General features: G+C 34.0%; 3 protein-coding genes and 1 non-coding gene across 4 annotated transcripts; 1 reads left to right on the plus strand and 3 right to left on the minus strand.

Annotated features, from left to right (window-relative positions):
* Window positions 1-3415: 3415 nt before the first annotated feature.
* LOC102621810 (pseudo histidine-containing phosphotransfer protein 6) lies at window positions 3416-5220 on the minus strand. Its single transcript, XM_006465260.3, has 5 exons — window positions 4948-5220; window positions 4713-4843; window positions 4238-4381; window positions 3947-4019; window positions 3416-3828 (listed from the first exon to the last, which is right to left on the minus strand). The coding sequence occupies exons 1-5, from the start codon at window positions 5014-5016 to the stop codon at window positions 3775-3777; spliced, it is 471 nt and encodes a 156-aa protein (XP_006465323.1). The 5' UTR covers window positions 5017-5220; the 3' UTR covers window positions 3416-3774.
* Window positions 5221-14218: 8998 nt separating this feature from the next.
* Window positions 14219-14325, minus strand: LOC127898987 (small nucleolar RNA R71). The gene has a single exon (XR_008050755.1). It is a non-coding gene; the product is annotated as a small nucleolar RNA R71 (small nucleolar RNA).
* Window positions 14326-22162: 7837 nt separating this feature from the next.
* Window positions 22163-24332, minus strand: LOC102621512 (palmitoyl-monogalactosyldiacylglycerol delta-7 desaturase, chloroplastic). The gene is made up of 5 exons (XM_006465259.4): window positions 23707-24332; window positions 23477-23617; window positions 23253-23393; window positions 22698-22804; window positions 22163-22618 (listed from the first exon to the last, which is right to left on the minus strand). The coding sequence occupies exons 1-5, from the start codon at window positions 24265-24267 to the stop codon at window positions 22420-22422; spliced, it is 1149 nt and encodes a 382-aa protein (XP_006465322.2). The 5' UTR covers window positions 24268-24332; the 3' UTR covers window positions 22163-22419.
* A 274-nt stretch (window positions 24333-24606) lies between these two features.
* LOC102621225 (protein POST-ILLUMINATION CHLOROPHYLL FLUORESCENCE INCREASE, chloroplastic) lies at window positions 24607-26894 on the plus strand. Its single transcript, XM_006465258.4, has 8 exons — window positions 24607-24844; window positions 25284-25407; window positions 25557-25641; window positions 25745-25823; window positions 25915-26028; window positions 26108-26220; window positions 26390-26500; window positions 26606-26894. The coding sequence occupies exons 1-8, from the start codon at window positions 24739-24741 to the stop codon at window positions 26723-26725; spliced, it is 852 nt and encodes a 283-aa protein (XP_006465321.2). The 5' UTR covers window positions 24607-24738; the 3' UTR covers window positions 26726-26894.
* Window positions 26895-27003: the final 109 nt, after the last annotated feature.

Genomic DNA, 27003 nt, shown 5'->3' on the forward strand with positions numbered 1-27003 from the left:
GGATTTTCCATCAAAAGCCACGTTGCGAAATGCTAGGCGGGCTGTACGGATACCTACCTCCACCCTCCGATGAGGACAAAGCCACCAACACGACCACCACTGTCTGGTCAATTTTCGCGCCACCACAAACCATCCTCAAGCCCCAATCCAAACCCAAAACCACCCAAAATTCTCTCCCGACTAGACCCCATTCCTCACCTGCAATCGCACCTTCCCCCGACGACGTGGTAGTGCTGCCGCAACCGGCATTGGTCGACGTGACTTCGACTGTAATCGAGGAGCACGACCCCGCTAGACCGAACGATTACGAGGATTATAGGAGAGAGAAGAAGAAGAAAGAGGTGGATGTTGAAATTAATAGAGAACTGGAGAGAAGAAGGCAAGAGGAAGAGGAAAGGGAGATGAGAGAGAAGGGTAATTTGGTCTCAACGGTTCTTTTATGGCTAATGTTGATAGAAATTTGTTTGAGGGGTTAAGATGAAAAAAACTAAAATTTTTATGGTTATTAGTGTAAATTTCCCTTTGAGTTTCGAGACCCCTTCAATTAATAATTTCTTTTTCCCATCAACCTTCAAAATTGAAAACTGAAAAACCAACTTTGCCAAAGTAACATTATTATACTTGAAATCATTAGTGGTTGAAGTCCCAAGTGAAACTTTTAAAAGCGTTCAAATATGTTGTTAATTGAGACTGAATGCCAGCTCTCGTTGTGTGCGTGGTGGTGTATGGTGCTTAATCATTTACCGTATCACCGGTCCACGTTCGAGCTGGTACCAGAACATCATACACGCACATATTGACATATACAACAATCATTAACTACAGACGCATTGATGCCAAAAGTAATTGAGGTGTTTCAAAATGCCTCTCTTTTCTTAATCCTGCTTACGCCTCTAATAAATTAATTGATGTTTGTCACTAATTACCTTACTAATTAAATTAATTACAAATTGCAGCTTGAAAATTTTACAAGTTTGGGAACTCTGCCAAAATATTTGTAGTAACATTGCAAGATCGCTTAACATGTTGAACATCAAAATCTTTATAGTTATAGAGCACTCCAAAATTCTATTTCGATTATTTATGATGAACAATAATATATATATATATATATATATATATATATATATATATATATATATATATATATATATATAAATGCACACACATCATGATTTTTTGAACCGATAAGCAAATTTCATGAAGAAAAAAAATTAATGTATTTTAGCATTGGATAATGCTAAAGAAATAATCTCATATTGATTGAAAATAACCAGTTCCATAAACTGAATATATAAGCTTTGAGTAACTCTTAACTCACAAGCTAATTTTTAATTATGAGTCCCTCCATGGATTTTGGTGTTAAGTTGGGTTGCACAAATGGTTAAAGAATTGATAAGACCTAAAGACTTGATTGTTTATCACCAATCATCTTTCTCTATGGACTTGTAAGAATATAATATTTGTTTAATTTTTTTAATGCTTTTCATATAATAGGATAGTTATTAGCAAAATTACTATTTATATAACAAAAAGGAATATTGAGGAAATAGGTAAAAAAACGCATGAGTGTGGTCGTTAATGAATTTTTTATAATTAATGAGAGATTTAAAATGAAAAGGTAGAAACATCTTTCTATTTTAATTAGAAGATAGAAGAGAGGATAAAGTTTAAATTAATTTTTTAACCCCTACTTTTCCTAAGACTTTGAACTCAGGACAAATGTGTTAGAGGGGGACAAAACATCGTTCTATTTGTATTGCATAATTTTTGGGAAACAAAAATCCTACTATTTCATTGAATAGAAATAAACAATGCAAACACAACACTTGCCCCTCCAGTGACTTGGTGGTATGGTGTCAGCTTGTTCAACAACCATTCCATCAGGTCCGTCCTTCGAGTGGGGCAAGTATGCAACAGTTGCAGCAAATAGCAAGGTGATCCTGAATTTTATAAAAAGAGGTATTCTAAAATACCTCTCTTTTATTAGATACATATTCGTACTGTTTTTTTTTTTTTTTTGGTTCACTTCTTCAGAAAGCGTAAACACACACTAAGGCTCGTTTAACATCGTGGTATTGTTCTAAGTCACGACGGTGTGAAATAAAAGATAAAATGAAATTTTATAGTGTTTGATATTTAATAATTTTGAAATAAAAATAATAAAAATGGTGAATATGTCTCATTATTGATGTCAAAATCTTCTATAGGATCTCACCCTAAATGAGATACGTATTATTGAGTTTTTACAAGATGAGAAAAAAAAAAAAATCTCAAATTCTTAATGAAGGTGAGATTACATTCCCCACCCAACCTCACCCCAATATATGTAAAACATGTATTTTCTTCATTATTTATTCGTATATTTTACCTATGTATATGATTTAGGATATTGTTCCAAAATTTTGGAGATGTTATTCTATTTCTAATAACTTAAATACTTTTACAAATGTTACTGATGGTTTTATTTAAATCATTGTAATTTTTGTTTCATATATATATATATATATATATATAAATAAGAGAATACGTTGATATGGAAAAATTGAACAACTAAATTTGTTAAGGAATGAAATATAGAAAGTTCTAAATGAGGTGAGAATGGAGGTGACCTCCTCACTCCATCATCATTCAAACAATGAAATAAAATCACTTCAACTTCCAAAATAATTTTTGCCAGTACTTATTAAGTACTTTACAACTATTAAACAACCAATGGTAGAACTGCATAGAAATTTAGGAAAAGAAATCTAGAAAAATAAAAGATTGAATGGTAATTTTGTTTATTCCTACATGCATTTACATTTGAATCCTTCATATTTTTTTGTTGTTGTCATCTTTATTAAGATAAAAAATTTGAATTTTTTTATTATTCTCTTTCATTGTTTTCATATTTTGAGACAAACACTCAAATATACTTTCACATTTTTATTTTCAAACAATGTTTAGAAAATAAGCAACCAAATGCGTTTAAAATTCAACAAAGACACCCTTCGGGAAAAATATTACCTGATGCTCCCTACATCTTTACATAAATAAAAATTCGTTAAAAATGCAGTGAAAAAGGATAAAAATTGCATATTAATTAATCAAATTCTCATCAACCGAAATTGACTTAATAAGTTTTAGGTCAGATCAGAATGTAGCATGTGGGCTCCTTGCTAGCTTGGTTACGTTACAACCAAAGAGTTATGAATTGATTAGGCTCTCAGTTTTGATACTCTTAACATTGGCGAAGACTTCGGCTCTTTGCATTTAACTTGAGCTGATCCAATTGATTGACTGATGGTGATATTGATAGTTCTTAGCAGATTTTGTTACTATTTATTTATTTTTTCTCTTTCCCTGTGTCAGTGGCAATTCATGGCTGCAATATTAGAGACAGATGAATGGAAAAGGTGAGACATGCAGTATCTGGCCATTAAAGCTGAATCTTAAAAGAGATATCAAAATCAGAGCTACCAACTTTTCCCCTTGACTCGAATTAATTTTCCATTAACTCAAAAGTAGAAGCAACCAAAGCTTTACTAATTAAGAAAATTCCACAAAAAAAAAAGAATAAAAATAAATTAACTCTACATTAAAGGCAGCGGCAACAACCCCTTGATCAGATTATTCATTCTTCTTCTACTTCTCCTTCATCTGCAGCAAGTACGTGAGCTTTGCCTGGCTTTTAGCAAAAACCCTAGAACAAAGTGGAATCCAGAGAGCTAGCTAGCTAGCTAGCTAGCTCAGCGAGCAGCCAGAGTTATGTCTTTGTTATATTAATTTGTTCTACATGTGCATTGGATATCGAACTCCAGCTGCCAGTTCTCTCTGTTGCTCTATCTGTTCCATAAAGTAACAATCACAAAACGATTTAGCACTGTAGTTAATTTTAAATACAGCTTATTCTACTATATACCCACGAGATAAACATATAAAAAGGTTATTCTTGGTATTTTACTTGGAAAAGTTCATGGAATTTGTTGTTGAGGTAGCAGTACTCATGTTCTAGCAGCTCTAAAGCTCTCAAGCACCTGAAAATATATAGCAACCAAACAATACGCCGTTAACAAAGCCTACAAATGCGAGTTGAGGGTTGATCGATTCAATTCATTCTGAGTTCAGATATTGTGGTAACTTTTTATTCAAAAATATTCAAGATTTTGATATAAAAAGATTATTTTCTTTGTCCGAATGTGAAAGCTCGAGAAAAGAGAAGAAAAGGGCGAGGGAAAAAAAATAGTAATAATACCCAGCACGGTTATTCTGTTCAGAAGCGGCTCGAAAGGCAACGCAAACGTTGCTGACTCGTTTGGCACCAATGCTTGAGCTGCTACCCATCATCTGATTCAAATGGATTCCCAATTTCTTGTAATCTGAAAACTCTTTATCCATCCTGTCCCATCACACCCCCACATTTATTTTTCATTTAATAATATTAACTGCATTTTACTACTACTCAAAATTCAAATGAATTGAGAGGGAGAGAGACAATGGTGGTTTGTAGATTAAATATCAAAGGAAGAATGTTTTCTTTTATTGGCACATTATCCAGATTGCACCATTACAAAATTATCCAGGAGGTACCGAAGAATTTCTGATAATATGTTTGTTTCATTTAGCAGACTGAAAGAGCATAATGTTTAATAAGGATAAATTGTAACATGAAATGAAAATTGACTCGAGTAAAAAGCTTAGTTATGAGCAAAACTGGAGGAGGAGATTACAGTAGCGATCTGAGATTCCTCAAAAGCTTCTCTGATTCATGGAAGTAAATGTTGACAACTTCAGAAACAAAGTTAGGGGAGCTCTCATCTTGAAGTTGCTGCAGTTGCAAGAACTGCTCATCCAACACTCCCTACATTTGATGATCATTTGCAGCAGTAGACTTTCAGCAGCAGCAACCAAAACAACAAAACAAAGAAAGCAAAAATCAAGATTACGCACGATGATCAGAATTACCTGGTGGAAGAGTAAAGCGAGCAAACGGTTCATATCGGCTCGCAACCGATCCGGATCCAAGCCAAGCATCCACAAAGGAAGACCCGTTTTGTCTAATTCTTCAAAACTTGGCTATTAATTTGTTTATAGATTTTGCTTTTCACTTAACTTGTTTCAGGGTTTAGGGTTTTGTGTCTTGCTCTTCTTTTTACCTTTTTTTTTCTCTAGCGGGAGAAACAACCTTGAGTAACTACTATTTAAAGGATGCCGGTGCCTTCGTAGTCTGTATTCCTTTAACACACTTAACAATTTAAAAATGTCGATGCCAGTGAATTGCTGCACATTTAAAAGGACATTCATCTTTCCATCCCTTAGCGCGTGAAGGAAAACAGCAAAAATTTACTCGGGTTTATACTCAAAATGGGGTTAAGAGTTTTTCGAAAAGAAACATTGAGTGTGACTCGTTTTAAATTCTTTTCAAAAATAGTATCGATTATCTTAATTAAATATTAAAAAGTATGTTCTTTTAAGTTCGAGAATAGAAACATAATTTGCGTTTGGTCGCATTTGTTATAAAAACAATCAACGACACATTTTAAATTCTTTTCAAAAATCATATCAATTATGTAAATACAACATTAAAAATATGTTTTTTTTATCACCAAGAATAGGAACCTAATAAAAAATTCACCACCATATCAACTAAAAGATTTTAAAATAAAATTTAATTGTATCCAAAAGTAGACTTGTAGTACTTCTTATTTAATTTGTATGTCATATTTTACGTCATTCTTAATCATAATAAGAATCTATGAGTTCAATATTTATAAATTTTAAATAAATCATAATTATCATTAAATAAGTTGAAATAATTTTTACCCTTATAAAATAAAACGACTAAATTCCAAGTACGATAGAGTTCGAGAGAATATCTATTTATACATTATTTATGAAAGATGAGATATAAAAACAAGGCCGGGTGATTTTGGTCAAACTTATGATAATGATAGAAACAAACTAGGATCCAGCTATGGTGCCACAGTTGTATGGTACCACAGCTGGATCCAACCATTAAATCTAACTCTTGTGACAACTGTGGGCTAGATTCAATGGTTGGATCCATCTGTGGTACCATACAACAGTGGTACCACAGATTTGTCCAACAAACTAATTTTGAACTAAAAACAACAGAGGGTTCTTTGGTCATTACATAGCGATTCGACCACACATGCCAAATGTGAGAGTGGGTAAAGGTTTGAATATTTTAGATTAAAAGGAATCAGGGCGTGCAAAGTGGGCCCAAATCGAGGTGAATGTGGGGTATCAACCAGACCAGCCCACAATAACAGTAGAAGGGTAATAAAAGAACAGTAAGCGAGGGGGCTGGTGAGTGGTGACTTACTGTCCCCGTAACCGGTCACCTCGCGTGCAGTCTGCTGTGACAGGCCGGTGCGGCGTTTGACGCTCACTCCCCCTCGACAGCAGCCTGCAGCCGGTAACTTGTCAGTTACCTCACCAGTCACAACTTCTAAAAAAGTTAAAAAAACAAAAATTCAAAACAAATTGTACTGCCCGCATTTTTTTAACCTTTTAAAAACGATTAAATTTCTATCTTGTCTTACATGCTGACTGAACTAAACAGTTTCACCCTCTTGCACCTGCTGCTGCTTCTGCTGTACCTCCTTTATTTTATTTTATTTTTTCCTCCCATTCGCTTAACTTTTTCTCTGACTTTCTCTCTCTCTTTCTCGGGAAAATTGCTTGGGTTATTGAAAGTATGGGGGAGAGAAAAGGGAAAAGAAAGTAAGAAAATGGGAGGAAGCGCCCGTTAAACAAGGCTAGCATCGAGTGCCAGGTGGGGTGGGGTGACAAGGTGGGACACGTGGCGAAATGGGTGATGCTTGATGATGGTGGGGTGAAGGTATCATGATGTGGGTGGCAGAAGGGTGGAGTTTTTAGGGCATGACGGTGATCGTGATAATAAGACTTCTTCTCAAAAGAGGTTTTTGACGGTAACTTGGACTCTTATAGTACAGTCATTATTTGAAGCACAAAAATATAGGTGTCAAATGAGTCCACCGAGTCTCTTTTTCACTTTTGTATTATGGAACCATGATAATCAATTAAGGTCTGCTATTCTGGGTGAATTTTTTTATTTATTTTTGGATAAGCTGGATAAATGATTTTAGCTACAAGTGAGACGCCTAAAATTATTCATTTCTAATTAGATTAGTAAGTTTATAATATAATCAACAATTTTATTCTCATTATTAATAATAATTAAGTTAGAATCTACATTAATAATGAAGCGTTACCCAATACTGTTTTGATGGAGATAAAGATATATTTCAGCGATTGAATTCAAAATAACTTCACATTTGATTTGAACATGCAACCAACTTGTATTCTGCATTTTTTTTCTGACAATTCAAGGGATTGTTTTTTAAATTGACATCGATTGTATGTTTGTATTTAGTGTTAAAAAGAAAAATCAAATAATTAATAATTGTAAACTATATTACATTAATTTAAAATATTTTTTCACCTTATAGTTTATAAGTATATATCCTTCTCCAGCCATTTAATCTCACAAAGCAAGAATAACAAGAAACTGTGAAGCATGCAGGAAGGAAGCCAAATGACACATGCATTTTTTATTATTATTTTAATGGAACTTGTGCATTATATCATTTTGAAATTTTACTTTAAAACCATACAAAGCCTGCTCTCAACTTACTCAACTGTAAGTTGAGGATGATGGGTATAGGGTTTGTTTAATTTATAAACTGAGAGGCATGTTAATTTGTTTATGGAATCCTCGATATGCTCACTCCGAAAGAGAATGCTTTATATTGACGTAAGCAACCTGAAAAATTTTATTTATCCATTTAATGTTTTTTAAATTTTGATTTTATGTAAAAAAAAAATAATATGGCATTCAAAAATTATTCAAATAACTTGGTTGAATGTAAGATAAATTGTTTCGATAATTTGAGGGGTTTTTAATTATTATATTACAATCTATTCACATTACATTCAACAATTTATTAATAATTGAATTTATAAAATTACAATATAGCTCGAAAGTCTATTGCAGACAGAATTTTTTCTACGGTTGCAAGTATTTTGAGTGTTTCTTATGTAAAACATAGAAACTCAATTTTTGATTACTCGCTAAATTATATTTGTCTCAGAAAATCTAAAAGGTCTCTTTCTTTTTTAAAAAAAATATGAAAAATAATAGATGAAGCATGCTTTGGATTGACGTAATTGAGCACGCAGATTATTGAGTAATGAACCCAAAAATATTTTGTTTATGGGAGGCACCTTTTAGGCGATTGTACCCATATAAAAAGTGCTTAATTGTATATGAAACTCAAGGCTTCTTAACCATGCTTTTCCGGCCCCCGTGGTTATTATTTACTGTGGCTATTATTTATTATTCATTGAAAACAAACCATTCTTTTCTGTCCCTTTTAATATTAATTTTCTTTGTCTTTTCTTGCTTGGAAATTCCAAATGTTGGGGAAGAGCTCTCTCCTTCTACATGCCCCTAAAGTTGCAATAATTAATGTCACATTATGTTTTAGTGATTATTAATTTTCAATTCACTGAATTTAAAAGGTTGATTTGAGGTCATTAGGGAATGGGTTTATGTTACCCGACAATGAAAGAGGGGAGGACTCATTGCTCGAGATAGTGACATTTTCTACTGCTACTCATAGACATCATTGGCCAATTATACTGCTCTTGATCAATTGCCTAATTTGGAAATTAATTGCTGATTGACGAAATTCAAATTTTGACGATCGTGTCATCATGCAACATTTATACGACCGATGTATTGATATCATACGAAGATATATGGAATTATTGAAATGTTTAGTGCTTCTTAAAATGATGGGAAGTCTATAACATTGTTCTTTACACAAGAATTAAGCTGGTGGTTTTCTTCACATAATCAGTTGCTCATAAAATTTAATATGAGATCGAAATTCTTCCATTATTGTGAATGTTAAGATACATTTTTGGTTCAGAAAATGAAATTTCTCTGAAAATCATGCTTTGGTTCTAATCACGATGTGTTATTGTCAATGTGCACTGCCCAATACTAAGCGACTTTGAGACCTTGCAGCCATTTGAAGACAATTGAGGCCTAAAAGTGTGTATCTTGTACAATGAGAGTGAGGATGCGTGATTACTTTTCGTACACAACTGTGGATTTGACTTGCTAATTGTTGGGGCTGGGGTTGAGGGAGTTTTGAATTACTTAGATTAGAACATCTTCCATTATTGTGAATTAACAATATTATGAGGTAACTTAAATAATAGGCTACATTTACTTTCAAATATCATTAAAAAAAAAAAGAGTTCTGCTATTTGAACTAACGGACGACAAAGGACGAAAGAAACGGCAGCGCCCACTGCCGTTTCCGTGGATCCCTTTGTCTGCTGCTTTAATCCTTTGTCTGTTGCTTTTTTTCATTTAAAAAATAAAATAATCAAAAGAAAATATTAAAATAATGAAAAAAAAACCAAAAGTAACGAAAATGAGATGACAAAATAAAAAAGTTGACAAAAAATTAAAATCGCCATTATCACTCAAACCCGACGAAGAAGCCAAACCAGACAAACTCAGCTCGATCTGCATTTGTATTAACAAAAGAAAACTGAAGTAAAACCAGGGGCCACAATCAGTTTAAAAAATTAAATTAAACATGGCACGTGAGTGAATATAGCATTTAACAATAGCAGCACTTTTTTACAATCAATTTTTCTTCTTGTCCTCTCTCTCTCCATCTCTCACCTCTCGTTTAACATGAGCCATCTGCATTTAACAAGGAAAAATCAGTTCCCTGTCCTCTCTATCTCTCTGCATCTCACTTATCACACAGGTAATTTCTGCATTTCCAACCGCTCGATTTCAGCAACCAAAAAAAAGGAAGAAATTTGACGGTAACGAAGCAAATGGCTGCAAATGATGGGGATGAAGTTGCAAATCAAAAGAAAAAAAAAGAAAAAAGAAGCGGCTGGGCGAGAACAAGAAGCAGGGATTAACGAAGTGCTACCGTTTCCAAACGAGGAAAATGAGTGGAGGGGGATTAAACTAAGGAAAATGAGTGGCTGGGGAGGGAGGAGATAACGTATAAGTAAAAGATAAAAGGAAAAAATTTGACCTGTTTTCTATTTCTAAATTATCTATTTTATTATTTATTGTGAGTCCACGCAAAACTAAAAGAAGACTGAGGAAACGCGTGAAACGGCAAGCTCACGCTGCGTTTCTGTCGTCCTTTAGTCTTCTTTTAATTTGATTATCATTTTCTATAAAAAAAACATAGCTGCACAGGGAGACACATATCTTCCATGTAGAAATTAAAGTTTGGAGGATTACCCTGGTCCCTACGAAAGGATATTTAAATATGATCATTTGTTCTGGTGTCAAAACTAGTTGGGCCTAGTCTAACTATCCGAGCTTGGAGCTTGGATGATCAGGTCGTACAAAGCGATGCGGTTGGGAGTCAACAACTGTAATGGATTTGGCCCAGTTTTTGTTAAAAGGGATCGTTCATGTACCAGCGGATAGAACCTGGTGGTGACGAGACCAACTATAAATAAGTGAGGCTATTGGCAGCCCTCATTATCCTTATAAAACTCCATTTCAAATAAAATTACTGTTAAAAATAAATAAGAATTAAATACACGTATATATATATTATCCAACAAATTACTTACATTCACAATCAATCCTTTTTTTTATTTATAATTTTATACATATTACTTCTTATCTAACTCAAATAAATTATAAAGATTTAGAATAATCAATTATTCTTTTCATACTTGTTATTGATGAAGTATTTTTGCACTTAAGGTTGCTTTCAAATTATAATTTAAAATATGTGTAATTTAAGCCACTAATTAACATAAAAAAATTCATCACCTAGAAAAAATTTTGATTTGTGTATACGGTTATAATAAGATTGCAAAAGAAATTAAAAAAATAGCACATTGCTACTTTAAGTTTTAACAATAAAAAAAATTAAATGAAAAATTAGAGGTGTATTAAAAAAAAGGGCATTTTTTAAAATAAAATAAATATTACTGAAAAAGGGGTTTTCATGAGGAACTTAAAGGAGCGCCAATAGTTCTATTCATTACAAATTATCATATCTTAAGCACCCACAACTTTGCATCAATTGCTGAGAATCGTGATATTTAACCCCCTCCAATTTTTTCACTAGCCCCTAATATTTAATGAACGCCACTTATTTTTAAAATTATCCTTTAATTAAAAAATAAAAATAACTTCATAAACCCTAACCACCTTTTACCATCATTGTCACCTCTAGCCACCATTCTTTAACATTCATTCCAATCTAAGCCGCTTTATTGCCCGTCCATTTTCATTATTTATCATTCATTCCAATTATTTATAATTTCTTAATTCTTATCGTGAAATTATTTTTTGCTTCATTTGATATTATTTTGATACATCATATCAATCTCGCTAAAATCAGTTAAAAAACTTAGGGGTTTGGTCGGAGGCTGTTGGGGAATTTGATTGTAAGGTCAATCATCAATTAAGGGCTAGTGGCGTCAATGGCTTGTGGTGATGACATTGGCGGTAGAAGGTGCTTGGGTGTCTCGAATTTTATTTGTTTTTTTAATTATTTTTTTATTGCCTGGCAAGGATAATTGAGAAAATAAGTGAAATTAATTGAAAAAATAGAACTGAATAGGGAAATTGAGGGAAAATATCACTACTCATTGCTAAACAAATATGGAGAAATATCACATCAATATTCCTGTTAAATGTGCATTAACATTGGTACAGCTATGAACAGCTAGGTTTCTGTTCTTCTAAGTTCAAGCTATTTTGCTTCCAAGTTAAGGCTTTTAGCCTTTTACCCACTACATAGAGCTTTGGGTTAGATTAGACTTCCTGATAGCCATTATATAATAAGGACGACATATTTTTGCATTATTAATTTACAAACTTTTTGTCGCATTTGTCTAGTTTTGCAATTCACATCTCAGCCGAGCATAAGTCCATAAATGCGACTAGTTTCCGGGAAAGTAAATGCGACTAGTTTCCGGGAAAGTGTATGCGAGAAAAAGAATTTGTGAGTTGTGACTAACAACCAAAATTTGTGACGATTGCACCATATTGGTTATACATAATCTCGTATGTATGGTTTACTTACATTGCCATCTAGGCATAGAGTCATTGAATCATGTTCCTTAGAATGATGATGAGCATAATTTATATACATATTTTACCCTTAATTATATAATTGCTAGTTATTTTTATTTGTTTCTTTTAATTAATTGAGTTATTTTATTGATTAGGGAAATAATTGGAGATTACGGATGAAAAATGCATAAGGAATAATAACTGGACAATATTGAAGATCAAATTAATTTGTGGAAGCAATTCATGAAAGGGAGCTTAAAAAGGAAACAAATTAGAGTTTATGGAAATAATTGCTGCTTGTGAAGAATAAAAGAAAAAAGGAAAAAAGATGCTTAAAGGAGAATAATTGGCTTGTGCATCTCACGTGAATAGTTAGAAAAGCATTGACCATTAATTTCAAGTGGGCTCCACGTGCATGGGCTTAAAGTCGGTTGTGCTTGGCTTGTTTTAAATCCTTTTGATTTGAGGATTTTGGAGGGTGTTACAATATAAAAGCCGAACTTTGGCCTTTGCAAGGGAGGAGCCGCCAGGGAGGAGAGCTGCAGACGCAAGGCAGAAGAGGAGAGATAGGCCGAGTGCAGTAGTTTGGCTCCATGGCTGAATTTTATTTCTTTTATTGCTCCCCATTCAAGTATGTCTAACTAATTTTCTTATACTGAGGTTAAGGATGAAACCCTATTCAATGAAATAATTATCTTTTTATTTAATTAATTCCCTATATATGTTCTTTAATAATTATGGTTTTTATTTCACCTGATTAATTGGATGTTATTAAAATCTTTTCATCAATTCTGTCATGCATTATTGATTGTTAGGATTAATATTCGATTAAATCTATGCTTGGATTTATAAAGTTTATACATGATTATCTTTGATTTTATGTCTTTCATTAAATTGTTTACATAGAGTGCTTAGGAAACTTTGACTCTTTGTTATTCAATATGTTTACATGAGATTCTTAGATGTCATATTATTAAGCAGAAAAAGAACCTACATTAGATTTAATTACTTGGGCTTAATTGTTATATCCATGAGATGACATAGATTGATTTCGAGTTGTCACTCTAAAATTGGGGATTAATTAATATTTAGATAATTACTAATTGAATAGTGGTGGATTCCGAAACCTTGGTAATTTTTATCTCATTAAATTCTCATTTACTTTAATTGTTTTCTTAGTTTAATTAGTTTAATTTCTCTTAAAACTCAATTTGCTCAACTAGGTTAGAATTAATATTAATTTTAGATTTAAATTAGACTTTTCAATTTATAACAATCCCTGTGGGATCGACCTCGTTACCACTTTTCTATCTCTAGATTCGTGCACTTGCGAGTATATTAAAATTTTCACAACAAGTTTTTGGCGCCGTTGCCGGGGATTGTGCTAGAAAGTCAATTTAATCTAAGTTGATTTGATTCTTCCACTAGTTATAATTTAGATTGTCTTTTATATTTTTTTTAATTAAAAAAAAACACAAAAAAAAAAAAATTTTATTTGTCTTTAAATTCATTGTTTGGTTGTTTGATTTCTTTTATTTCTTTTTTATTATTGTTGATTTGTTTTATTTTGTTTTGTTTTTCTTTCTTTCCTTGTCTGGTTAGTTTATGAGTGTTTGGGAACGTGATTCAACAAATCGTTTGGTTAAAAAAGAGTCAAAAATTGATAGTAGTCAAACTAGTTCTTTAGAAGTGATGGATGACCCAAATAGATTATTGCCAATACTTCCACCAGTGCAAGCAGAGAAAACCCTTAGAGAATATTTTTCACCACTTGCAGCCAACCAACCATCTTGTATTGTGTTGCCACAAACCACAGCAACACACTTTGAACTCAAGCCCTCTGTCATTCAACTTTTACCATCTTTCCATGGGTTAGAGAGAGAGGATCCATATTTGCACATTAAGGAATTTCTTGACATATGCTCTACATTTCGTTTTCAAAATTTTAATGATGAGTCAATTAAGCTTCGTATGTTCCCTTTCTCATTAAAAGACAAAGCAAAAGCTTGGTTGAATTCACTTCCTGCTGGATCTATTAGTACATGGGATGAATTGAGTAATAAGTTTCTCACCAAGTTTTTCCCTATGTCTAAAACAAATGCCCTTAGGAGAGAGATAAGTGATTTTTATCAAAGAGAGGGTGAGCAATTTTACGAGTGTTGGGAAAGATTCAATGATTTACTCCTTAAGTGCCCCCACCATGGTTTTGAAAAATGGAGACTTATACAATGCTTTTATAACGGTTTAACCATGTCAAATCGTCATATGGTAGAGTCTATGAATGGTGGGAGATTTTTGAACTTACATGAAGGGGCTGCATGGGATTTCTTTAATTCACTTTCTGAGAATTCTCAACAGTGGGATTTTTCAAATCAAAGAGAAAAATCATCTCAAGTTTCTAGAAAGGGGTTATATGAAGTTAAGGATGACTTTGATGTGAAAGCCACTCTAGCTACGCTTTCTAGGAAAGTAGATGCCTTAGCTCTGAACCAATCAATGAATCATCATCCTAGTGTAGCTAATGAGGTTTGTGCTATTTGTTCTAACGTGTCTCATACAGCACAGAATTGTCCATCATTACCAGCCTATCAAGAGGCTTATTCTGAGCAGGTACATGCCTTACAATCATATGAGAAAACCTCCAATAGTCCATATTCATCCACATATAATCCTAATTGGAGGAATCACCCTAATTTTTCTTGGAAACAAAATCAACCTTTGTCAAACCAAGGAGGACAACAATTTAACATGCCCAATCAACAATTTGTCCCTCCTAACCAAGTATATCCTCCTGCCCAACAACCTATGTCTCAATTTGTTGCACCCCAACAAAGAAAGCCTTCTTTAGAGGATACACTTCAAAGTTTCATTCAGTCAACCCAACAAGCTTTTCAGTCAAACACTCAAGCTATTCTAAAGCTTGAACATCAATTGGGTCAATTAGCAACTACTGTAGCTGAGAGAGAAAAAGGAAAATTTCCAAGTCAACCAATTCCTAATCCCAAAGGAGTGCACGAAGTTGGATCGAGTTCAAGCCATCAACATGAAGAAGCAAAATCTGTTATGACCTTGAGAAGAGGAAAATTATTTGACAACAAAGTAGAGGTTCAAACAAGGAAGATATCTGAGCCTACTTCTTCAGATTCAGTTCCATCACAAGACTCATCACCAAATGATCCTGAAGAGAGTGGCCCGCCAGCTTACATTCCCAAGGCTCCTTTTCCTCAAAGGTTAACAAAGGTAAAGAAAGGGACTTCAACAGGTGAGATTATGGAAATTTTCAAACAGGTAAGTATAAACATCCCTTTACTCGATGCTATTAAGCAAGTTCCTTCATATGCAAAGTTTTTGAAAGATTTATGCACTAAAAAGAGAAATTTGCATGTCACTAAAAAAGCGTTTTTAACTGAACAAACTAGCAATTTACTTCAATGTAAAATGCCACCAAAATTTAAGGACCCTGGTTCTCCTACTATCTCATGTGTTATAGGGAACCAATGTTTTGATAAAGCATTATTGGATTTGGGTGCTAGTGTTAATCTCTTGCCTTATTCTGTTTACATGCAGCTTGGACTAGGTGAGTTAAAATCAACTCCTATTATTTTGCAACTTGCTGATAGATCAATGAAAATACCTTGTGGTATTATAGAGGATGTGTTGATACAGATTGATAAATTTTATTATCCTGTTGATTTTATCGTTATTGATACTCAGCATGTACATGATCCTAAGAAACACACTCCAGTTATTCTAGGTCGTCCTTTTTTAGCTACAGCTGATGCTCTTATTAATTGCAGGAATGGAAACATGCAGCTATCTTTTGGTAATATGACCATGGAATTGAATATTTTTAATGTTACCAAGCAGCCACAAGAAGAAGATGAATTTGTTGAAGCGAATATGATAGAGGAATTAGTAGAAGATTCATTCATTTCTAACCATACTAATGATCCATTAGAGGCATGTCTAACTCATTCTGATTTATCTTTTAATGATGACAGTGCAATTGCAGAAGTCAGCGCTTTACTTGATGCACCTCCAATTACGGACACAACTAAATGGAAGACAAAGTCAGAACTACTGCCTCATTCTGAGAAGAAAATTGGCCCATCTGCAGAGGCACCACCAAAATTGGAACTCAAAGCATTGCCCGACACTCTGGAATATGCATTCTTGGGAGAATCTGACACTCTACCTGTTATTATTTCTTCTTCCCTCGATCTTGAGCAAAAAGGTAAGTTGTTATGTATTCTAAAAAAACATAAGGAGGCAATAGGATGGACCATCGCTGATATTAAAGGTATTAATCCAGTAGATTGCATGCATCGTATTCATCTGGAAGAAAATGCTAAACCTGTTAGGGAAATGCAACGTAGGCTAAATCCTAACATGAACGAAGTGGTAAGAGCTGAAGTAATCAAATTATTAGATGCAGGAATTATTTATCCTATTTCAGATAGCTCTTGGGTTAGCCCTGTGCAAGTTGTTCCTAAGAAATCTGGTGTTACAGTAGTTACTAATGCTAATAATGAATTAATTCCCACTAGAGTAACTACAGGTTGGCGTGTTTGCATTGATTATAGAAAATTGAATTCATTCACAAGAAAAGATCATTTTCCTCTTCCATTTATTGATCAAATGCTTGATAGACTTGCAGGTCATGATTTTTATTGTTTTCTAGATGGATACTCAGGTTATAATCAGATCCCTATAGCTCCAGAGGACCAGGAGAAAACTACTTTTACTTGTCCATTTGGAACTTTTGCATATAGGAGAATGCCATTTGGTTTATGCAATGCACCTGCTACCTTTCAAAGATGCATGCTTAGTATTTTTTCTGATATGGTTGAGAGATTTCTTGAAGTATTCATGGATGATTTTTCTGTTTATGGAGATTCTTTTGATGAATGTTTGCAGCATCTAACATTAGTTTTGCAGAGATGTAAAGAAAAGAACTTGGTTCTAAATTGGGAAAAATGTCACTTCATGGTAAAACAAGGTATTGTTCTTGGTCATATAATTTCCAGCAAAGGAATAGAAGTCGACAAAGCTAAGGTGGATTTAATTTCTAATCTTCCACATCCCAAATCTGTAAAAGAAGTAAGATCTTTCCTTGGACATGCTGGTTTTTATAGAAGATTCATTAAAGATTTTAGTAAAATTTCTAGACCTTTATGCAATTTACTTGTTAAGGATGCACCTTTTATCTTTGATGAATCTTGTCTTGATGGTTTTGCAAAGCTTAAGAAATTGTTGACTTCTTCACCTATCATTCAGCCACCCAATTGGGATTTGCCTTTTGAAATTATGTGTGATGCATCTGATTATGCTGTAGGAGCAGTTTTAGGACAAAGATTAGATCGTGTGCCTTATGTGATTTATTATGCTAGTATGACACTCAATGATGCACAGTTGAACTATTCAACTACAGAAAAAGAAATGCTAGCTGTGGTGTTTGCACTTGATAAATTCAGATCTTATCTTATAGGTTGTAAAGTGATTATTTTTACTGATCATGCTGCTTTAAAATATTTGTTTACTAAGAAAGATGCCAAGGCAAGATTGATTCGTTGGGTGTTGCTTTTACAAGAATTTGACATTGAATTTAGAGATAAAAAAGGTTCTGAAAATGTTGTGGCAGATCATTTATCTCGCCTTGATCTTAAATTTATTCCAGAATCTTTACCTTTGAATGAGTCTTTCCCAGATGAGCAACTTATGAGTGTAAATGTCGTACCATGGTTTGCTGATATAGTTAATTACCTTGCTACAGGTCAAATCCCAGAGCACTGGACTAAGCAAGATAGAACAAAGTTCTTTTCTAAAGTGAAAGATTTCTTTTGGGATGATCCCTATTTATTTAAATATTGTGCTGATCAGATTATTAGGCGATGTGTTCCCGATAATGAAATTCAAAGTGTTATCTCATTTTGCCATGAACAAGCTTGTGGAGGCCACTTTAGTACTAAAAAGACAGCAACAAAAATTTTACAGTGTGGTTTTTATTGGCCTACTCTTTTTCATGACGCTTATATTTTCTGTTCTTTGTGTGATAGGTGCCAACGTATGGGTAGCATTTCAAAGCGGAACATGATGCCACTCAATCCTATTCTTGTGGTTGAGATCTTCGATGTATGGGGTATTGATTTCATGGGACCTTTTCCTCCATCTTTTGGTTATCAGTATATATTGGTTGCAGTGGACTATGTGTCGAAGTGGGTTGAAGCTATTCCATGCAAAACCAATGATCATAGGGTTGTAGTGAAATTCTTGAAGAGTAATATTCTGTCTCGTTTTGGTTTCCCTAGAACAATCATTAGTGATGGTGGCACCCATTTTTGCAATAAACCTTTCAAAACTCTTTTGGACAAATATTCCATTACACATAAGGTTGCCACCCCATATCATCCTCAAACCAGTGGCAAAGTAGAGATTTCTAATAGAGAGATCAAGCAGATTCTAGAGAAAACAGTTAGGCCAGATAGAAAGGATTGGTCTTTGAGACTTGATGATGCATTGTGGGCATATAGGACTGCTTTTAAAACACCAATTGGGATGTCACCTTATCGACTTGTGTATGGAAAAGCATGTCATCTGCCAGTAGAGTTGGAGCATCGTGCATATTGGGCGATCAAGAAATTCAATTTTGACATGCAGCAGGCTGGTTCCAAGAGAAGATTACAACTAGCAGAACTTGAAGAGATCAGGAATGATGCATATGAGAATGCCAAGATTTATAAACAGCGAATGAAAGTCTTTCATGACAAACACATTTTGAGAAAAGCCTTTACACCAGGTCAGAAAGTACTTTTATATAATTCCCGATTGCATCTCTTTCCAGGTAAGTTACGTTCTCGATGGTCTGGTCCTTTTATAGTTCGTACTGTTTTCCCTTATGGAGCAATTGAGATTGAAAACCCTAAAAATGGTGATTTATTTAAGGTCAATGGGCAAAGATTAAAACCATTTTTAGAGTTAAGAACACCAGAAGTTGAGGAGATACTTTTAGATGATCCTGTTTATCAGGATTAATTATGTCCATCTTTGCACTCTTGTTTTATTTTAATAGTAGGTTTTCTTCTCTTTGTTTGTTTTTCTTTTCTAGTATTTTTCTTTTCTAATGTTTTCTTTTTAGTTGTTTTTTTTTTTTAAAGCTTTCCCAGCCCATCCAGGTGTGTTCTCTCCAACTTTCTTTTTATTATTTATGTTTATTATTATTATTTCTTTCATTTGTTTGCATGCATATCTTTTGTTTGTGCAACATTGAGGACAATGTTCCAAATAAGTTTGGGGGTGGGAATAGTGTGTGTTTTGTTTGTTAAACAAAAAAAAAAAACCAAAAAAATTTTTTTTTTTTTTTTTTTAAAATTCAAAAATTCAAAAAAAAAGTTGTTGTTTTTTGTTTTTATGTGAAAAGCCAATGATAAGAATTTGATTGACAATGAATATGGTTTTTAGAAAGGGTTGAATATTGTCTTAGTTTATACTTGATTCTTGTGTTAGTTTCTCTTGATTGAGATTCTTTAAACCATGAGCACTAATATCAATTCTTTCGTAATTTTGACTTGAAATTTGATATTGACGCAGCCTGAGTTGAGAATTTTAGATAGAGTAAATGACTGTTTGTCTTGATTCTTATCTCCACAATACAAAATAGTATACACAGGCGCCAAAGTCAGAAATAGCTACCTATAACCCTTAAGAGTGAAGCTATCCTTGAGTAATTTGGGCCTATGTACCACAAGTATGTAGAGGATAATCTACCATGAGAAGAAGGCTACCTTAAGGGGTAGAGTGAAAGCTCCTGACTATGGTTAAAAAAAAAAAAAAGAAGAAAAAAAAATCAAATCAAGTGCATGTGCTGAAAAAAAAAATCAAAAGAAAATGCACGTAAAAGCCTGTGAGAGAAAAAAAAAAATTTTTGGAAATCAAGATGATAAGATTAGTTTGACCTACTCTGTTCTTTGTTTGAGGCGAAGGCTGTTGATGTTGAGGATTTTGGGAATGGATTTGATTGAATTAATTTCACACACACACTACAAGAATCGAAAGAGATGTGGGATTGACTATTGAATTAAAGTTAGAACTTTGCTAATATTTGAAATTTTCTTTGAGCTATAGAATTTTTGCAATCTTTGAGGCTATTTTTCATGGTTTATTTAAAATTTTTCGTTCTTTTTTAATTTTATTTATTTATTTTTTTTAAATGATGTTTGTGGGTATCATCACTGAAGCCCTCACGAGACTATAACTCGTCCACTAGGGCCGCCTAGGGGTTTAAAGGCTTGTTGCATACGCTAAATGCAATCGCGATTACCTGCGAAAGTGGTTTAGTTAGGATTTACTTTTTGTTTCATTATTTTTATTTTTTTTAGTTTTAAGTTTTAGTTTTGCTCGAGGACTAGCAAAATCTAAGTTTGGGGGTATTTGATGAGCATAATTTATATACATATTTTACCCTTAATTATATAATTGCTAGTTATTTTTATTTGTTTCTTTTAATTAATTGAGTTATTTTATTGATTAGGGAAATAATTGGAGATTACGGATGAAAAATGCATAAGGAATAATAACTGGACAATATTGAAGATCAAATTAATTTGTGGAAGCAATTCATGAAAGGGAGCTTAAAAAGGAAACAAATTAGAGTTTATGGAAATAATTGCTGCTTGTGAAGAATAAAAGAAAAAAGGAAAAAAGATGCTTAAAGGAGAATAATTGGCTTGTGCATCTCACGTGAATAGTTAGAAAAGCATTGACCATTAATTTCAAGTGGGCTCCACGTGCATGGGCTTAAAGTCGGTTGTGCTTGGCTTGTTTTAAATCCTTTTGATTTGAGGATTTTGGAGGGTGTTACAATATAAAAGCCGAACTTTGGCCTTTGCAAGGGAGGAGCCGCCAGGGAGGAGAGCTGCAGACGCAAGGCAGAAGAGGAGAGATAGGCCGAGTGCAGTAGTTTGGCTCCATGGCTGAATTTTATTTCTTTTATTGCTCCCCATTCAAGTATGTCTAACTAATTTTCTTATACTGAGGTTAAGGATGAAACCCTATTCAATGAAATAATTATCTTTTTATTTAATTAATTCCCTATATATGTTCTTTAATAATTATGGTTTTTATTTCACCTGATTAATTGGATGTTATTAAAATCTTTTCATCAATTCTGTCATGCATTATTGATTGTTAGGATTAATATTCGATTAAATCTATGCTTGGATTTATAAAGTTTATACATGATTATCTTTGATTTTATGTCTTTCATTAAATTGTTTACATAGAGTGCTTAGGAAACTTTGACTCTTTGTTATTCAATATGTTTACATGAGATTCTTAGATGTCATATTATTAAGCAGAAAAAGAACCTACATTAGATTTAATTACTTGGGCTTAATTGTTATATCCATGAGATGACATAGATTGATTTCGAGTTGTCACTCTAAAATTGGGGATTAATTAATATTTAGATAATTACTAATTGAATAGTGGTGGATTCCGAAACCTTGGTAATTTTTATCTCATTAAATTCTCATTTACTTTAATTGTTTTCTTAGTTTAATTAGTTTAATTTCTCTTAAAACTCAATTTGCTCAACTAGGTTAGAATTAATATTAATTTTAGATTTAAATTAGACTTTTCAATTTATAACAATCCCTGTGGGATCGACCTCGTTACCACTTTTCTATCTCTAGATTCGTGCACTTGCGAGTATATTAAAATTTTCACAACAAATGATATGAAAAACATTCATTCGACTGAAAAATTCGATTTTTGATTTTTGGTTTCTAGTATGGTATCAATGATTAACTGTTTTTTTTTTCCTTTTTTTCCCTTTTTCCGGTAATTATTAAACTGATTTTTTTTTTTGGGTAATTATTGAATTTTTTTAGGACTTTTAGAGCCTTCCACGTAAATGGGAATCTTTGCAATTATAAAAATGCAATGCTGTAAAGTATTAACAATTTACTCAAAGGAAACTATTTGTAGCCTAGCTCTTGCAAGGATTAATATTTTATCACAGTTAAGTACAAAGAATCAATAACAGAATGAAATGAACTTGAATTTTGTATATATTATAGAGTATCATGAGGTCCACCAGTGAGAAGAAGGAAAAAAAAATAAAAAATAAAAAATAAAAAAGCCTCAACCACATGATCCATGAATAGTCCAAGAGCTACATCTAGCTCAGTTGATGGTCAACTTAGAAAAAAGGATCGGTCAGTTGCCTAGCCAAAACTCTTTAGCCATTGAACACAATTCCAGAGACACCCGATGGAACAAATCACAAAATGGCATGCGTATCTTCAATTGTTGAATGTCATTCTTTGCTTCTGAGTTTCACTTGGTAACTTCACATCAGTTGCCAAACCAACAGCCTGAAGAAATCTCACAACATACCAAGTCAAGTCAACCTGCCACCATTCCAGGCCGTGTCTCGCGGAATATTCGAAGGCATGGTGGTTGTTGTGCCAACCTTCTCCGAATGCAAGTAATGCCACCCACCTAAACAAGTTCAAAATTCAAGTCTAAGAAAAATTCAGGGAGCAAATCAACCTGATAAAGAAGTAGATTGTGTCATTACCAATTGTTCCGGGACAAATCTCCAGTGTTCCATGCTTGCTTTCCCCATACATGGCAAGCTGAATTTACCAGCCAGGTGATGTGATATACCCACACAATCCTCACACCCTACAATGGTAAAATTTTAATGCCTTAGGTTTTATGAAAAGTTAAACAATGTGTATTCAGATTATAGCATTAATCTCCAGGCAACTTGATGGGTCCATGTTCTGTCTAAAGACAAAATGTCAAAACAAAGATGCCATAAAGCTTGAACTTGGTCACAAATTCAGGATAGATGAGAATTCAACTCGAGGACACGAAGACAAAATCAAACAACGCCAAAATACACTTGGCACAGAGGAGGCTGCCCCACTAATTGAATGGTTTGAAGTAAATTAAAGGGAGAAGGCCTACCAACTTCTAATCAGTGGCCAGGAGTACACATGTACATGCAAACTTTGCAAAATATAATTGAAGTCAGATTAAGGCAAGGTTTATTTTGAATTTGCAAGTAAAGCCATACCTAGAACAATTCAATCAAAACAGAACAGCTTAAAGGAAAGTGCTTCCTTACCATTCCCCACACAATGAAAGGAAAGCCTCCCAGTGCATATAGCAAGCCTCCAAGTGCAATTGGATGGAGAATGTAAGTGCTTCTTAAGAATCTATAGAAAGGCTGCTTCTCTAAATCTCCCACATTGTTTGGCCCTCCACACTGCAGCCGATTGCCCCCATTAACATAAAACAAATAAGTAAATAAAAGCCACAAATGGAAATTTTTGAGTGAATGTGTCATACCCTTTCGAGAACAGAATCCTTATCAAACAGCCAACTCATGTGACTAAACCAAAACCCTTCAATGGGACTATGCGGATCCCTTTCGGAATCACAAAACTGGTGATGATACCTATGTGTGCTTACCCAATCAATTGGATTCCCCTGAAACCACCAAAATAAATAATAAAATGAAAAGTCTTTTTCAACTACAAAAGCAACAATCTTTAGTTGAAAAAGCAACTTAATTTTACCTGAAGAGACTGAACTCCGCAATAAGCAAACAAGTACTCAAGCCATTTGGGTAATTTAAAACTCCTATGAGAAAGGTTTCTGTGAAAAGAAAGAGTGATACCCAGAAGTCCAGTCACAACATAAAGTCCAAAAGCAACCCTAAGAGAACTCCACGTGAAACAAAATGGCGCAAAGAGAGCAAGCAAATGCATTGCCAAAACAACACCAGCTGTGCTTATATCCAATGAGTTCCAATTCCTCCCAGAAAATAAACTTCTTCTCCTCTTCACCAACACATCAGATAACAAAATTCTCCCATAAGTTTCCACCTCGGGAATTTGCTCTGGCTCTGGCTCTGGCTTTGGTTCTGTCGATTCAATTGATGCTGCATTAACAATTGCTAGTGACTCTCTTTTGTTATATTTATAAACATGATACACAAAGCTCGTTTTTATTAGCTTGTGTTGTAAGTTAGAATTGCCGAAGGCCAGAACTTTATCGGTTTGAGTTTTTCTTGCTTGACACAGAGGTGAAAAAGTGAAAGATTTTGGTTTGGTTGGTGATGTTGTGATGAAAGCCATGGAGAAAGGCTTTCCGTTTTCTCTGCGTACAACTTTGTTTGAGATGGGGTTCTTATTTATGGTGATGGGTTTTCTTTTTCTTTTTTTTTTTTCCGTGATTTAATATTATTATAATTTTTTGTGTCCAAAACATGTAGATTTTAAAGAGAGAGACAGCAAGAGAGAGGGATAAAACGGCGTTCAGATTGGGAAATTAGATTGCGTGAAGTATCAGTCCAGATATTTTTGGTCACAAGATATACTTCGGCGTTAGTCTTTTGTCTTCTTGTATTAGATTTTTCATTTTATTTTTAATAGATATTTTTGCCATATTTTGTGTGTGTGGTTGCTTGCTTGCTTGCTTATCCATTTGCGTATATAAAACTTCTTTCTATATATCTGGATTTATTTGTACTGCAACCTTCAAACTTGCCCAATTGAATTGAATAAGCACTTCTCCAGGAAGTTAAAAGCAGCACTAAAGTGTGATACATGGCAGCAACGGCTGGGTCAATCTTTGCGGCTTCATCACAATTTGCTTCGGCCACGAGGTCGGTTTCTTGTAGAAATGCAACCCCATCCGTGTCAAGTACACTTGGTATGAGTCCTTAAACTTCTCTACAATTTAAATATTTAAATTTTGAGTTTCTCTTGTTGCAAATTGCTCTTGGCGATTTTGCTAGTGAGTAGACCATCTGTATTGGTTCAATTTTGTACAACAAAGCAAAAAGTTGTCGATGATTTTAATGTCCCATGTTACATCAGAGTTTGCTGTGGTGTGTGAATAGTACTTGATACCGTTATTTGAAAATGATGATACATAATGAATTGTTTCCTACTATGATTTCAAAGGAGGCTTCCAGAAAATGCCGGCACTAAAAGTAGTGGTGTAATTTTTCTTCCATTCCACAGCTACTGAGAATGGGGACCTAAGAAAGTCTATGTTTGAGTACAGATCATAATTAACAAGTCCCTACTAGCTATTGAATATCTTACTTTTCTGTGTCACTTTGAATCACATGATTTCTGTGAAGCAGGTAGTAGCTTTAAGGGTGCTTTGTTGCCGAGGAGCTCTCCAAAGCAGAAGAAAACAGTTAGGATTACTGGAAAAGTAACTGCTGCAGTAACCACTGCAACAACTCCCTATGAAGAAATTGAAGAGTATGAATCCCACTTCAACTTTTAGTTCCCCTTTATTTGATCAATGATCCGGAATCATTAGAAAAACTGTTTTGTTGTGTTCAGATTCTCCGTACATTGTGGTAACTGAACTATGATTGTGGTGTTAACTGTGAACTTCTTCATTTCAGGTACACACGTCCTAGCTGGGCAATGTTTGAACTTGGGAAGGCCCCTGTATATTGGAAAACTATGAATGGTCTTCCTCCTATGTCTGTAAGTTTGGCATTGGTCCTGGCATTGAATTTAGTTCTGGCTCTGATTCTTTTTTAATTTTTTATCTATTATAATGATAAGGCTTTTGAAATCCTCTTAACAGGGAGAGAAGTTGAAGATATTCTACAATCCATATGCAAAAAAACTTTTGCCAAACAAAGACTTTGGGATTGGATTTAACGGTAGTTCTAACACCATAGCCTTGGTTTCTTCGCAAAATATCAGTCATAATAGTCCTCATTGAATCTCTTTTTCTTGCACAACCTTCCACAGGAGGTTTTAATCAGCCATTTATGTGTGGCGGTGAACCAAGGGCAATGCTTAGGAAAAACCGAGGCCAAAATGACTCCCCATTTTATACCATCCAGATATGCGTACCTAAGCACGGTATGTTCTACTTCACAGACTTATATTTGCTTTCTTAGGCATTTATTAATTCTCTTATTATGAATTTTTCTTTTTGCAGCTATAAACTTGATCTTCTCATTCACAAATGGAGTCGAGTGGGATGGACCTTACAGAATAAAGTTCCTAGTGCCTAGGGCTTGGAGAAATAAACCAATGGACTTCTTTAACAAGGTAATAACAAAACAAATGTCTGTAACTTGTAATTATATTTTTACTCCAAAAGTGTAATTGACTGGAAATCTCAGCGAATAAGGTAGAAGCAAATGAATACATCACATGTATAAAACTGCAATTGCAATTTCCCTGGCACTATGGTCTAAAACTTGGATTCATATGGCAGGGTTTGGCAGATCAGTTAAGTAAAGACGGTGCATGTGAGAAAGCCATTTTTCCCGACACAGACGTTGTGGTCGATAGATGCGTGCTGATTGGCAATTTGGCTGCAGAAGGGGTATGTACACTCTTTGTGCATTTCTCATAACATCATTTTGTTACTTCCCTGCAAAATTGCACCATCAAAACCAATTATTAATCTGTTGAATGTAACTCAATGCAGGGTGATCGATGTGATCTTAATCTTGTTCCAGGATGTATGGATCCAAGCTCCCCGTTATATGACCCACTTGCCAATGTAGATGATGGATCATGCCCTCTTGATAGCGATATTGAGGATTAATTTTAGTTGTAAATATTTCTGGGAACTTTTGATTCCCAATACTGTTACAAAGTTATAGTTGTCCAATTGCAGGAGCATTCAGCTCAGCCCTGCTTGTAAATGCTTAAAAGATGTAATACTTGAAGCTGCTTGTATTGAGCAATATCATATACAAAAAATTTCAAAATCATGTAGTACAAGGCGATTTTGGGCAAAATAAGGGTGATTCTATTGCTTATGGATAACACAAAGTGTTTCAAAAGAACTCTCAAAAGGTCAACAACACATATCAGTAGCCT

The sequence above is a fragment of the Citrus sinensis genome, chromosome 7 (assembly GCF_022201045.2).
Source record: "Citrus sinensis cultivar Valencia sweet orange chromosome 7, DVS_A1.0, whole genome shotgun sequence".
Classification (NCBI taxonomy): Eukaryota; Viridiplantae; Streptophyta; class Magnoliopsida; order Sapindales; family Rutaceae; genus Citrus; species Citrus sinensis.

Coding starts and splice junctions, on each gene's coding strand:
- LOC102621810 (XM_006465260.3), bottom strand. CDS start 5,016: ATGCTTGGCTTGGATCCGGATCGGTTGCGAGCCGATATGAACCGTTTG. Junction 4,844..4,947: donor TCGCTTTACTCTTCCACCAG/GTAATTCTGATC, acceptor CATCAAATGTAG/GGAGTGTTGGATGAGCAGTT. Junction 3,829..3,946: donor AATTCCATGAACTTTTCCAA/GTAAAATACCAA, acceptor TTTATGGAACAG/ATAGAGCAACAGAGAGAACT.
- LOC102621512 (XM_006465259.4), bottom strand. CDS start 24,267: ATGGCTTTCATCACAACATCACCAACCAAACCAAAATCTTTCACTTTT. Junction 23,618..23,706: donor GCGGAGTTCAGTCTCTTCAG/GTAAAATTAAGT, acceptor TGGTGGTTTCAG/GGGAATCCAATTGATTGGGT. Junction 22,805..23,252: donor CTTTCATTGTGTGGGGAATG/GTAAGGAAGCAC, acceptor TTACCATTGTAG/GGTGTGAGGATTGTGTGGGT.
- LOC102621225 (XM_006465258.4), top strand. CDS start 24,739: ATGGCAGCAACGGCTGGGTCAATCTTTGCGGCTTCATCACAATTTGCT. Junction 25,824..25,914: donor CTTTGGGATTGGATTTAACG/GTAGTTCTAACA, acceptor AACCTTCCACAG/GAGGTTTTAATCAGCCATTT. Junction 26,029..26,107: donor GATATGCGTACCTAAGCACG/GTATGTTCTACT, acceptor TTCTTTTTGCAG/CTATAAACTTGATCTTCTCA.